At 40.4% G+C, this 13,863-nt stretch overlaps 1 protein-coding gene across 8 annotated transcripts in view; it reads right to left on the bottom strand.

Annotated features, from left to right (window-relative positions):
- MLLT10 (MLLT10 histone lysine methyltransferase DOT1L cofactor) overlaps positions 1 to 13,863 on the bottom strand; it is a 238,186-nt gene that overhangs the window by 39,726 nt on the left and 184,597 nt on the right. For all 8 annotated transcript variants that reach the window (XR_013216782.1, XR_013216783.1, XM_077268350.1 and 5 more), the window contains one exon: positions 10,517 to 10,695. Coding sequence is in view for 6 of the 8 variants with exons in the window: in XM_077268350.1 (XP_077124465.1) it covers positions 10,517 to 10,695 (179 nt within the window). In the remaining 2 variants the exon portion in view is untranslated. The remainder of the gene's footprint in view (positions 1 to 10,516; positions 10,696 to 13,863) is intronic.

Raw genomic sequence — 13,863 nt, 5'->3', positions numbered from 1 at the left:
GCAAGTAAAAGCTGCAGAAATAGAAGCCGCAGACCGTAATGCTGAAGCGTAGCTGGCAAAATGTGATGCTTTGACAGGAAACAGCAAATAGGTTTACAAATCACAAGATAGCCGGAGGGCACTAACCATATGCTCACTCTCCAGCAGTAATAAAGCCGTGTGGGTATAAGATTGGAAATCCCAATATTGGAACAGAACGAGGCGAAAGAATATAAACTACCCTCCATAATGTGTATAAGCAAAGAAATTTAACATTTACTGTAAAAAAAAAAAATTAGATATATATTTATTTTTATTTCTTTTAATTATATTTTTTGTATTCCATGTAGGATCGAAACAAAGCATTACTTGGGTGAATAAAATGCACTCAAAGCTTTATATTTCATATTGAGTGGCCTGCAGTTTCCTAGTGATTACCAGTATATATTTTAAAAATAGGGGAAGCAGGGTGGCTCAGTGGTTACCACTGTATGGTGGCTCAGTGGTTATCACTGTAAGGTGGCTCAGTGGTTACCACTGCAGCTTTGCACCACTGGGGTCCTGGGTTCAAATCCCTCCAAGGACAACATCAGCAAGGAGTTTGTATGTTCTCCCCATGTTTGCATGGGTTTCCTCTGGGTTCTCCGGTTTCCTCCCACACTCCAAAGACATGCTGATGGGGAATCTAGATTGTGAGCCCCAATGGGGACAGCTATAACATTATTTGAGGAATATGATGACGTTATATAAGTGAAGCATAATAAATCATATACTCGGAATAACCCTAATGGCACCCTCCACACCTGAAGGTGCAAAAGCCATTATTTATACAGTGCAGTCATTTTTGGGGGGATGATAATTTAAAATAAATAAAAAAATAAATAAATAAAAACATTTCAATAACACCAGTATAATTATCAGGGCAAACCTGTTTTAAACAAGACAAAAAATAAACCCCAGTTGATACAAGCTCTGCCAGCATGTATAACGCTGCGGCCACCTATCCATGCCCCCGTTTTGGGAGAGAGGGGGCAGCTCTCCTAAGGGTAGACAGGATTGATGGCACACGGTGATGCTTGTACTGTGCTTGTTGTAAGAGTAAAGCTTTGTGTACTGTTCTAGCCGTACAATGTTCTTGGTATTCATTATATTTTTTTCTTCTAATCGATTTTTCTATCATTTCTTTTATGAAAGATCAGAAAGTGCAGAATCCGACGACTCACAAAAAAAAAAAAAAAATTTAAACCTGGCCCAATGACACGAGGATCTGAATTGTTTCTTACATTAGTGACTATGTTGTTCCGGCGAAGGAATTATCTGTCAAAAATTAAGAACGTGACAAGCTATTAAAGTGATCTCAGTGACATCAGGACCGGCGAGATTTCTGGAGAGCAGACAATGGAGCTGACAGGCACGCTACTTAAACCAAATTTTAAGGCCACAGACAGCTTGTGCTCGGTTCAATGTCATTCCATCAGCGACTTACTGTAAAAGAGAGGACTCTATAAAGGAACGCGCAGCGTTATTTATCTGCCGCTTCTCCCATCTCCATGCAACAGTCAAACACTAATACAAAAAGAAATCCAACTATCACATTATAGCTGGATACTGCCTGAAGCCATCAATCTCGGAAAATGGACGGAAAACAAAGCACCCGGATATTTAAATGAACCCGGCGTCAAGTCAGCCATCCTCCGGCATCTGCATAACTCACTTTCTGCAAAGCTATGTCCTGCATTAATATTCCACATTAATCCCACTCCAACTGTTTGTTACCTCTCTCACTGCAAGTGATAAAAACCACTGTTTGTATCTGCAAAATTACCCCCACAAAAATATAAATATAAATAAATATAAAAATAAATAAAAAAAAAAAAGTGTAAAAAAAAAAAGTGTAGAAAAAAAAAAAGAAAATTTTTTTTCTTTGTCTTTATTTAAAAATAAATAAGTATTGCATGTTGAGAATATATATATATATATATATATATATATATACCATATATATATATATATATATATATATATATATATATATATCTATCATATATATATATATATATATATATATATATATATATATATATATATATATATATCGTATATATATATCGTATATATATATCATATATATATATATATATATATATATATATATATATATATATATATATATATATATATATATATATATATATATATATATATATATATATCTCAACATGCAATACTTATTTATTTTTAAATTAAGACAAAGAAAAAAATTCTTCTTTTTTTTTTTTCTACACTTTTTCCCATAAGTACAGCATATCCACTCATCATTTTGACACTTTATATTATCATTATTAATAGGTTTCTAGATCAACTTGTTTGCTTTTTCTAGGGGAAAATAAAAACTTAGACTTTGACAACTTAATTTCATGGCTAGAACATGTACCCTACTGTTCAAAAGTCAGCATTTAGGGGTTTCACGTTTTGCAAAGCGAGCGTCTGCAAAAAAGAAAATAAATCAAAAATAATAATAAATGTTGCAAATGTTTAGTTTTTTTTGTAACGGAAAAAGCAGATGCCCCAATGATGATAAAATGGCTACATGACCTAAAAAAAACCAGGATAAAAATCAGATTTAGGGCATGTGCACACGTTCAGGATTTCTTGCAGAAATTTCCAGACAAAAACCGGACATTTCTGCCAAAAATCCGCATGCGTTTTTTTGTGCGTTTTTTTTCCGAAGCTTTCCCAATGCATAAAATAGCGGGAAAAACGCGAAAAATCCGCAAAATTAATGAACATGCTGCTTTTTTTAACGCAATGCTTTTTTTTGCGGAAAAAAAACGCATCATGTGCACAATAATTGCAGAATGCATTCTAAATGATAGGATGCATATGTATGCATTTTTTTATGCATTTTTATCGCAAAAAAAAAAAACCGCGAAAAATCCTGAACGTGTTCACATACCCCTAAACACACGGATGAAAAACTGCCAAAAAAAAATTAAGCTCTGAATGAGGCCTTAACCACATGCTTTGGCTAAAAAGATCAAAATAGATGTAAATATTACAGATTTAGTTATACAATCATAACCATTATAAAAAATAAGGTACTCAAGTAAAAAAATAATTTATAATACTTCGTATAAATGTAAAAAACACACACACAAAAAAAAAACGACAACATGCCACGGCATTTGAAGATTTTTTATTATTATTATTATTATTATTATTATTATTATTATTCTATAAGAAGCCAAAACTGCATTTTGGTAGCAAAAAAATAAAAAAAATAAAAAAGTAGGACGTGGAATAGAAACTTTGGACATTTGTATATTAAATGGAGGCTAGGCAGAAAGTTAACTACCAAGGAAGAGAAATGCCTGGAGCGACTACTACTGGGTAACAAGGCCTTGGATCACTATTGTTTTAGGCGGCTGAATTAAGGTCCTGCTCCACTCCGCTCGATCAAGAGGTCAATGCCTCCGTGTTGCCTGGAGACTGATGGCGGCTATGGGAGCGCCGGATAAGCCATGCTAAATAAGCTCCAGCTCCGAGGCAAAAAGCATTGTCCGCTAGCAGCAAAAATCTAAGATGGAGCCGTCTCAGCGCGCAGCACCGTGCAGCCGGCCTCGCTCCGCTCAATGAGGACTTCAATGTGAAGCCAATCTCGCCGGGACAAGGGCTAAAATAAGATTGGAAGGATTTTAATTAGACCGAATGCAGGATTACTCCAGGACTGGGACTCCTTTGTTCTTCCTGTTGGGTCACATGTTACCTAAGAATTTCCCCCCTAGCTGTAAATTCCTTTTTACCCCCCCACCCTCTGACCTCTTCTTACTTAAAACCCTGTGCAGAATTAAAAAAAAGGAGCTTTCCCTTTAAATCCAAAAGCTCAGCATGTCCGCAATCTCATGCTCCGCTCCAGCAATCAATCATTAGAGGGGAGGGGGGGGGGGGGGGGGGAAACAATTTTGGGGGAAAAAAAAGGGTATTTAGTTTAAGGTTTGTACATAAATATTGATTAAATGATCTGTCAATTAGTACTCAGATTTCAGGCCAGCTGGGGGCGCTAGAGCGGTGTTTGTATTAATCTAAAAATGCTGTAATTGGGGATACCCCACAGCAGGAAAGTACAGTGCAATGCAAAAATATCTATCTATATAGATAGATATAAAGATATACATACATATGCTGAACCAAAACGTTGCCATGTGGGCTATTAAATAGCTCATGATTATTACCATCTATATGGTTTGCTGCCTCTAATATACGGTATACAATATATATGTATACATATACATACACACACACACATATACACACACAAACATACATATACACATACCTATATACACATACATACAGTACATATATACGCATATATGCACATACATACTGTACATATACACACATACATATACAGACATACATACGTACACATACATACATATACACACACACACATATACACTCACCGGCCACTTTATTAGGTACACCATGCTAGTAACGGGTTGGACCCCTTTTGCCTTCAGAACTGCCTCAATTCTTCGTGGCATAGATTCAACAAGGTGCTGGAAGCATTCCTCAGAGATTTTGGTCCATATTGACATGATGGCATCACACAGTTGCCGCAGATTTGTCGGCTGCACATCCCAAAGATGCTCCATACAAGGCAGGATGGATCCATGCTTTCATGTTGTTTACGCCAAATTCTGACCCTACCATCCGAATGTCGCAGCAGAAATCGAGACTCATCAGACCAAGCAACGTTTTTCCAATCTTCTACTGTCCAATTTCGATGAGCTTGTGCAAATTGTAGCCTCAGTTTCCTGTTCTTAGCTGAAAGGAGTGGTACCCGGTGTGGTCTTCTGCTGCTGTAGCCCATCTGCCTCAAAGTTCGACGCACTGTGCGTTCAGAGATGCTCTTAGGCCTACCTTGGTTGTAACGGGTGGCGATTTGAGTCACTGTTGCCTTTCTATCAGCTCGAACCAGTCTGCCCATTCTCCTCTGACCTCTGGCATCAACAAGGCATTTCCGCCCACAGAACTGCCGCTCACTGGATTTTTTTTCTTTTTCGGACCATTCTCTGTAAACCCTAGAGATGGTTGTGCGTGAAAATCCCAGTAGATCAGCAGTTTCTGAAATACTCAGACCAGCCCTTCTGGCACCAACAACCATGCCACGTTCAAAGGCACTCAAATCACCTTTCTTCCCCATACTGATGCTCGGTTTGAACTGCAGGAGATTGTCTTGACCATGTCTACATGCCTAAATGCACTGAGTTGCTGCCATGTGATTGGCTGATTAGAAATTAAGTGTTAACAAGAAGTTGGACAGGTGTACCTAATAAAGTGGCCAGTGAGTGTATAAAGTACAGACCAAAAGTTTGGACACACCTTCTCATTTAAAGATTTTTCTGTATTTTCATGACTATGAAAATTGTACATTCACACTGAAGGCATCAAAACTATGAATTAACACATGTGGAATTAAACTTAACAAAAAAGTGTGAAACAACTGAAATTATGTCTTATATTCTAGGTTCTTCAAAGTAGCCACCTTTTGCTTTGATGACTGCTTTGCACACTCTTGGCATTCTCTTGATGAGCTTCAAGAGGTATTCACCGGGAATGGTTTTCACTTCACAGGTGTGCCCTGTCAGGTTTAATGAGTGGGATTTCTTGCCTTATAAATGGGGTTGGGAGCATCACTTGTGTTGTGCAGAAGTATGATGGATACACAGCAGATAGTCCTACTGAATAGACTGTTAGAATTTGTATTATGGCAAGAAAAAAGCAGCTAAGTAAAGACAAACGAGTGGCCATCATTACTTTAAGAAATAAAGGTCAGTCAGTCCGAAAAAATTGGGCAAACTTTGTCCCCAAGTGCAGTGGCAAAAACCATCAAGCGCTACAAAGAAACTGGCTCACATGAGGACCGCCCCAGGAAAGGAAGACCAAGAGTCACCTCTGCTTCTGAGGATAAGTTTATCCGAGTCACCAGCCTCAGAAATCGCAGGTTAACAGCAGCTCAGATTAGAGACCAGGTCAATGCCACACAGAGTTCTAGCAGCAGACACATCTCTGCAACAGCTGTTAAGAGGAGACTTTGTGCAGCAGGCCTTCATGGTAAAATAGCTGCTAGGAAACCACTGATAAGGACAGGCAACAAGCAGAAGAGACTTGTTTGGGCTAAAGAACACAAGGAATGGACATTAGACCAGTGGAAATCTGTGCTTTGGTCTGATGAGTCCAAATTTGAGATCTTTGATTCCAACCACCATGTCTTTGTGCGACGCAGAAAAGGTGAACAGATGGACGCTACATGCCTGGTTCCCACCGTGAAGCATGGAGTAGGAGGTGTGATGGTGCTTTGCTGGTGACACTGTTGGGGATTTATTCAAAACTGAAGGCATACTGAACCAGCATGGCTACCACAGCATCTTGCAGCGGCATGCTATTCCATCCGATTTGCGTTTAGTTGGACTATCATTTATTTTTCAACAGGACAATGACCCCAAACACACCTCCAGGCTGTGTAAGGGCTATTTGACCAAAAAGGAGAGTGATGGGGTGCTACGCCAGATGACCTGGCCTCCACAGTCACCAGACCTGAACCCAATCGAGATGGTTAGTGGTGAGCTGGACCGCGGAGTGAAGGCAAAAGGGCCAACAAGTGCTAAGCATCTCTGGGAACTCCTTCAAGATTGTTGTAAGATCATTCCTGGTGACTACCTCTTGAAGCTCATCAAGAGAATGCCAAGAGTGTGCAAAGCAGTCATCAAAGCAAAAGGTGGCTACTTTGAAGAACGTAGAATATAAGACATAATTTCAGTTGATTCACACTTTTTTGTTAAGTATATAATTCCACATGTGTTAATTCATAGTTTTGATGCCTTCAGTGTGAATGTACAATTTTCAGTCAAGAGAATACAGAAAAATCTTTAAATGAGAAGGTGTGTCCAAACTTTTGGTATATATATATATATATATATATATATATATATATATATATATATATATATATATATATATATATATATATACACACATACACACATATACAATCCTAATTGTCACATATATATATATATATATATACACACACACATATACAATCCTAATTGTCACAAAGATCAGCTGCTATTTTGCACAATAAATTAGACACTAGGGATCAGTGTTTTACCAAAATTTACAGCGAGATGATTCCATTTACTCATGGCGCACAAAGGACATCACACTGGCCCAGACAAACCAAATGTGGCGGAGGGAACTCCGGAAGGTAAGAGATCCGCGGGCCCCCTGACCGAGACGCTATACCAGGGTCCTACTAATAGACTTATTAGCCGTCGTCGGTGTAAAATACAGAATCTCCAGCATTCTCTAGGGCCGGGTGAGGCGTCCATGTGTCCTTGTCCCATGCAGGGAGCTGGGGGGCGCATGATATATTATAGGCTTGTATAGATACATATAGATTTCAATAATAAAGTCCATCTATTACAATATTCGGCACGTGTGATATCCTGGGTCCGGCCTGGCTTTCGCTCTCCCTCCGTAGCGATAGTGCTGTATGTAAACCGCTCCACGTTTTCTTAGACAAATGATTGCAGAGTAATTGGGTTAAACAGACGGTGCGGAGAACAACGATCAGCAGATAAGATTAAAATGAGAAGAACCAGAGCAAAATACAAGAGGAGTCGCAGAAAGATGGCTCCGTGTAATCTAAGGCTGCAGATTACAGAGACGGGAAAATGGTTTCCTAGTTAGGAGACGTCCTTCAAGTGCCATCCACCCGTATAGAATAAGCCTTCCATGCAGCCGTCCCCATATAGCATGGGGCGACATACTGGAGACTATGAGAAGCGGCATGAACGATCCAGTCATCATCGGATCAGCGGGGTGTATACTACTACTAGGGCTAACAATCGGGAAAGAGCGCCTTATTACCGCCTGTGTCTGGTATTGCAGCTCTGAACCATTCACTTCAATGAAGAGGAGCTGCAATAGCAGACAACTTGTAGACAGGGACGGTGCCGTTTTGGGAAGAAGGCGGCCATGTTTATCTAATCCTGCTCACCCCTTTATTTTAGCACTCTCACACTGTACCTCTATACGTTTAGGATTTATTACTTGTGTAGATTTCCATAGGATTTTGGAGATGTAACATTTTTACATATGGGGCAATGCGGTTTTATGGCACCTAAGAGAAGCCAAGCCAAATCCCAGGTAGCCAAGGCACCTAGACATCTGCTGGAGGATTTTCCGGCCGATTTCTTGCTGTCTCGGACACTGGTAATTTCCTCTTATTTACAGACTTCGGAGCTGGAAGGACGATCTCCTGAAGGGCAGAGGGTCTGGTCTGTCCCTGGGGGTTAAGCACTACCTATTTTCGGAGAGAGCAGTATCTGGCTTCCTCCATAATATAATGACACAAAGAAGCTTCACAAGAGCAGGGAAGAATGACATGTTACAGAGCCCGGTGATACCGAATGCCAAAAACACAGCCTGGAGAAGACGGGGCCGAATCCCTGCCGGCTGGAACACAATGGAGAGGGCAGGAATCCTCCAAATGATGCAACCCCCACAGGTGAGCATTGCATCAGCCCCGCAGATCTGGACGGCTTGTCTACTTGGTCATGATGTGTTTATGTGAAGTAAGCCCTCATTAGTGGAAACTGACTTCCCCTTCCTGGGGGGATACGTTGCATCATAGCACCAAGACTTGTCGCAGAGCATTGTGCCCATCCGGGCGATGCATGCCCCAGGTTTACTATAGCAGCCACAGGTTTACTCCTCCTGAAACAGTCAGCTATTGCCACCTACTATTGTAACAAGGGCTTAGGAAAGTTCAAACTGGCAACCATTTTTTTTTTTTGTTCATTGATCCAATACATTTAACATTAAAAATAAAGAAACTGTGCAAAAAGGATATTTGTAATTGATACCACCATTTTTTTGCCTACTGCTCTTATTCACGCCCATGTGTCTCCGTGGTAACAGACTACAAACAAATCCTGTGTAGTCATCCATAGTCTTCTATCTGCCCGTAAATCTTGCTAATCAACCAAATGATTGTGAATCAGAAACGAGGGGAGGGTGCAGAATACGTTCGCTTCACAAGTCTCTTGCAGCAAATCATTTGTCCAATATATAGGGACATCATATTTAAGGCAACAGATTGCAAGCAGTGGTCAAATGACTGCACGACTGCAAGAAGCACATTGAAGGAGCAGCAGCAGGGGATGAAACAAGAAAATATTCATTTTTTTAATTCATTTTAAAATCTTGGTTTTCTAGACTTTTTTTAAACCAGGGCTAGCCCTTTAAATAGGGCACCTATGAAGTGAATATTAGCACAACAGCGGATCTCAGGACAATAAATCTGAAAGTGACAATTTAGGTAAATATACACCAGAAGATATCAATGTATATCTCACATACGCCAAGTACTTATATACATGGAGATTACTTTTTTGGAGATGCTTTTTTGCTGTATTTTTCAGGATCCCAAAGTTCAGCTTTGCTTTGCACCACAGAAGCATGAACAATGCTTGGCGTTCGGTCACCACTGCAAGATGTATGTGAAACCATAAAACCATTTTGGAAAATAGGGATATTTGTTTGAATTATTTAGTGGAAAAAGATTTTTTTTTTTTATGTCTGAAAAAAATAGTGTATATTCTGAATAAAAAAGGTCACGAGTCCATGAAAAAAATACACAATTACAAATGTAACAGTGGGGAGGTGACTTGGTCGGGAATAGTTTACCTAAGCATTGAGTTTGTAGGACACGTTTCACTTTCAAACACTGGTCAGCCCTTGAGTTGGTCAGCTACTGTTCAACCTCACACACTGGTCAGCCCTTGAGTTGGTCTGCTGTTCAATCTCACACACTGGTCAGCCCTTGAGTTGGTCTGCTGTTCAATCTCACACACTGGTCAGCCTTTGAGTTGGTCTGCTGTTCAATCTCACACATTGGTCAGCCCTTGAGTTGGTCTGCTGTTCAATCTCACACACTGGTCAGCCCTTGAGTTGGTCTGCTGTTCAATCTCACACATTGGTCGGCCAATGTATACTCTGTACACGTCACTAATTTAATTAAATGGTTCCAATCCTGTCATTCTCGGGTGAGGAGACCAAGACATTATGGCTTACATTTGGGAAAAGAAATCACAAAAATAAATGGGCTTCACATAATGCTGTACATGCTTTTTTTCCTCACTTTAAAAGCAGCAAAACCTGATACCTGTGTTTTTTTGCTGCGCTTTTGAACTTACTCATTGCTTTCTATGGGTGAAAATACGCTGCAAAAACACTGAAGTGACGTGCTGCAGTTTTTTTTAAAAAAAGAAGCAGTTTTCCAATTCAGTCAACAGGAAAAAGAAAGAATGTGAGTGCATGATATTTCTCAAATCTCGTAGTTTTTGCTGGTACTGTAAAACTGCTTAAAAATTGCATTAAAAAAAAAAGTTGCAAAAAATGCAACGTGTGAACTTAGCCTTAGGCATTCTCACACGTAGTCTGCAATGTAGAGATGCCGTCCTACCTGAGTTGTAGTAGTGCTGGCAGGGGCAGTAGTTGAACAGGAGGGCAATGGGGACGAGGATCCTCCGGGTTGTAGAAGAGCAGTGGAAAACTGGGATACAAGGGAACTGGAAACTGGTGTGCTGGAGCCTGACAAAGCACTGGGAAAGGACGCTGCTACATCGGTGCTGCTGAAAATACCTGAAAGACAAATAGCAGAAAACAGATTATGTTCAGACACTTAGTAAACTGTATTTACAAAGGAAGAAAATGCATTATTAGGCCGGCGTCACACTGGCGAGTTTTACGGACGTAAGAGCGCAGAAACTACGTCCGTAAAACTCGCATAACATACGGCACAATTATTCTCAATGGGGCTGCTCCTATCAGCCGTATATTACGGTTCAGTATTATACGGCTTTCTACGGCCGTACAAAATCGCAGCATGCTGCGTTTGTCAGCGTACTGCGCAAAAAAAATCGCCAATGAAAGTCTATGGGGGCGAGAAAAATACGGATTCCACACGGACCAGCAGTGTGACTTGCGAGAAATACGCAGCGGTGTTAGTGAAAAGTCGGTAATTCAATTGCCGGCTTTTCATTTCTCCTGCACAAACCCGACATGATATGAGACATGGTTTACATACAGTAAACCATCTCATATCCCCATTTTTTTTGCATATTCCACACTACTAATGTTAGTAGTCTGTATGTGCAAAATTTCAGCGCTGTAGCTGCTAAAATAAAGGGTTAAATGGCGGAAAAAATTGGCGTGGGCTCCCGCGCAATTTTCTCCGCCAGAATGGTAAAGCCAGTGACTGACGGCAGATATTAATAGCCAGGAGAGGGTCCATGGTTATTGGCCCCCCGTGGCTACAAACATCTGCCCCCAGCCACCCCAGAAAAGGCACATCTGGAAGATGCGCCTATTCTGGCACTTGGCCACTCTCTTCCCACTCCCTGTAGCGGTGGGATATGGGGTAATGAAGGGTTAATGCCACCTTGCTATTGGAAGGTGACATTAAGCCAGATTAATAATGGAGAGGCGTCAATTATGACACCTATCCATTATTAATCCAATTGTTGGAAAGGGTTAAAAAACACACACACACGATTGATAAGTATTTTAATGAAATAAACACAGCGGTTGTTGTAATAATTTATTGTTCTCTCAAATCCATTTGCAGAGCCTCGCTTGGCAACATAATAAACGCACAAGATACATACCTTCTGATGTACTGTCAGGTCCAACGATGTAATCCATCTGAAGGGGTTAACTAATATTACAGGCAGGAGCCCTGCTAAATGCAGCTGTGCTCCGTGCTTGTAATTCCCCTGCGAATGAATGAAATGTAGGTCATTGACCTACATTTCATTCATTCGCGGTGAGGCGCCCTCTGGTGGATGTTCTCATGAACTGCAGCCTGGGAACTTTTTCCCATGCTCCAGGTCATATGAGGACATCCACCAGAGGGCGCCTCACCGCGAATGAATGAAATGTAGGTCAATGACCTACATTTCATTCATTCGCAGGGGAATTACAAGCACGGAGCACAGCTGCATTTAGCAGGGCTCCTGCCTGTAATATTAGTTAACCCCTTCAGATGGATTACATCGTTGGACCTGACAGTACATCAGAAGGTATGTATCTTGTGCGTTTATTATGTTGCCAAGCGAGGCTCTGCAAATGGATTTGAGAGAACAATAAATTATTACAACAACCGCTGTGTTTATTTCATTAAAATACTTATCAATCGTGTGTGTGTGTTTTTTAACCCTTTCCAACAATTGGATTAATAATGGATAGGTGTCATAATTGACGCCTCTACATTATTAATCTGGCTTAATGTCACCTTCCAATAGCAAGGTGGCATTAACCCTTCATTACCCCATATCCCACCGCTACAGGGAGTGGGAAGAGAGTGGCCAAGTGCCAGAATAGGCGCATCTTCCAGATGTGCCTTTTCTGGGGTGGCTGGGGGCAGATGTTTTTAGCCACGGGGGGGCCAATAACCATGGACCCTCTCCTGGCTATTAATATCTGCCCTCAGTCACTGGCTTTACCGCTCTGGCGGAGAAAATTGCGCGGGAGCCCACACCAATTTTTTCCGCAATTTAACCCTTTATTTCAGCAGCTACAGCGCTGAAACTTTGCACATACACACTACTAACATTAGTAGTGTGGAATATGCAAAAAAAAAGGGGATATGAGATGGTTTACTGTATGTAATCATGTCTCATATCCTGTCGGGTTTGTGAAGGAGAAATGAAAAGCCGGCAATTGAATTACCGGCTGTTCACAGATATCGCGCTGAATGAAATCTAAATACAGAATATATATATATATGTGTCTCAATGACATATATATATATATATATATATATATATATATATATATATATATATATACTGTATATATGTTTTAATGAACATTTGAGCACAAATCCATTAGATGTCGGTTTTGCAAGCCTGCGCGAAAATCTCGCAGTACGGATGCCATACGGATTACATACGGAGGATGCCATGCGCAAAATACGCTGACACACCCTGACTACGGATCACTATTTTGGGAACATTTCACCGTATTTCGGCCGTATTACGGCCGTAAAATACGGACCGTATTGTCTTACGCCGAGTGTGACGCCGGCCTTACACCGCTCTATGTACCATCATGGAATCAGGGAATGTGGAAATCCTACAAATCTGAATCTTTTGTTTCCTGACATCTGTTGACAGAGGAAAGTCATGACACCCGCCTACACATTGGTCAGTCCTCCAATTTGGCCCAAATCCTGGGGTTTGACCAACTTTCATCTTTTGGCCTGAGCTTTTTGATTTTCTTTACAACTGAGCGTGAATTGTTGTGACACTACGGTCGCACCACAATCCCAATAATTTCCTATCATATTGATAGAAATTACAAGTTGTTTTTTTTTGCAGTAGTCCCAAAATAATCATATACAGGTTTATTAAGGTCGCTCCTATTTCTATCCACGGGAAATCACTGGGGTTGTGTAATTGTATTTTGCCAACTTTCTGGTTTTAGGGCACGACTCCATCACATCGAAACCCTGATTGTTATATAGATGCGCATGGAGAATAAGCATGGTCTAAAAAGTGCAACCAATATCTAAGTACTCCTACAAGACTGGATGGATAGTATGGACATTCAGACAATCTAAAAACTCTGATTTGTAGAGTCAATGAAAAAAAAAAAAAGATAAAGCTAAAAGCTTAAACTACTCATGAGAACACCTCGACAAATAAGAAGTCGAAGAAAGCGCAAAAAAAGGTGAAAATTACTAAAAAAGCAAAAACACGATAAAAAACCCAACTAAAAACGTAATCACAAAATAGGAGTAGAAGCGCG

Source organism: Ranitomeya variabilis, chromosome 6 (assembly GCF_051348905.1).
Source record: "Ranitomeya variabilis isolate aRanVar5 chromosome 6, aRanVar5.hap1, whole genome shotgun sequence".
Lineage (NCBI taxonomy): Eukaryota > Metazoa > Chordata > Amphibia > Anura > Dendrobatidae > Ranitomeya > Ranitomeya variabilis.
The sequence above is the reverse complement of the archived record's forward strand: the minus strand, read 5'-3'. Positions and strand labels throughout refer to the sequence as shown.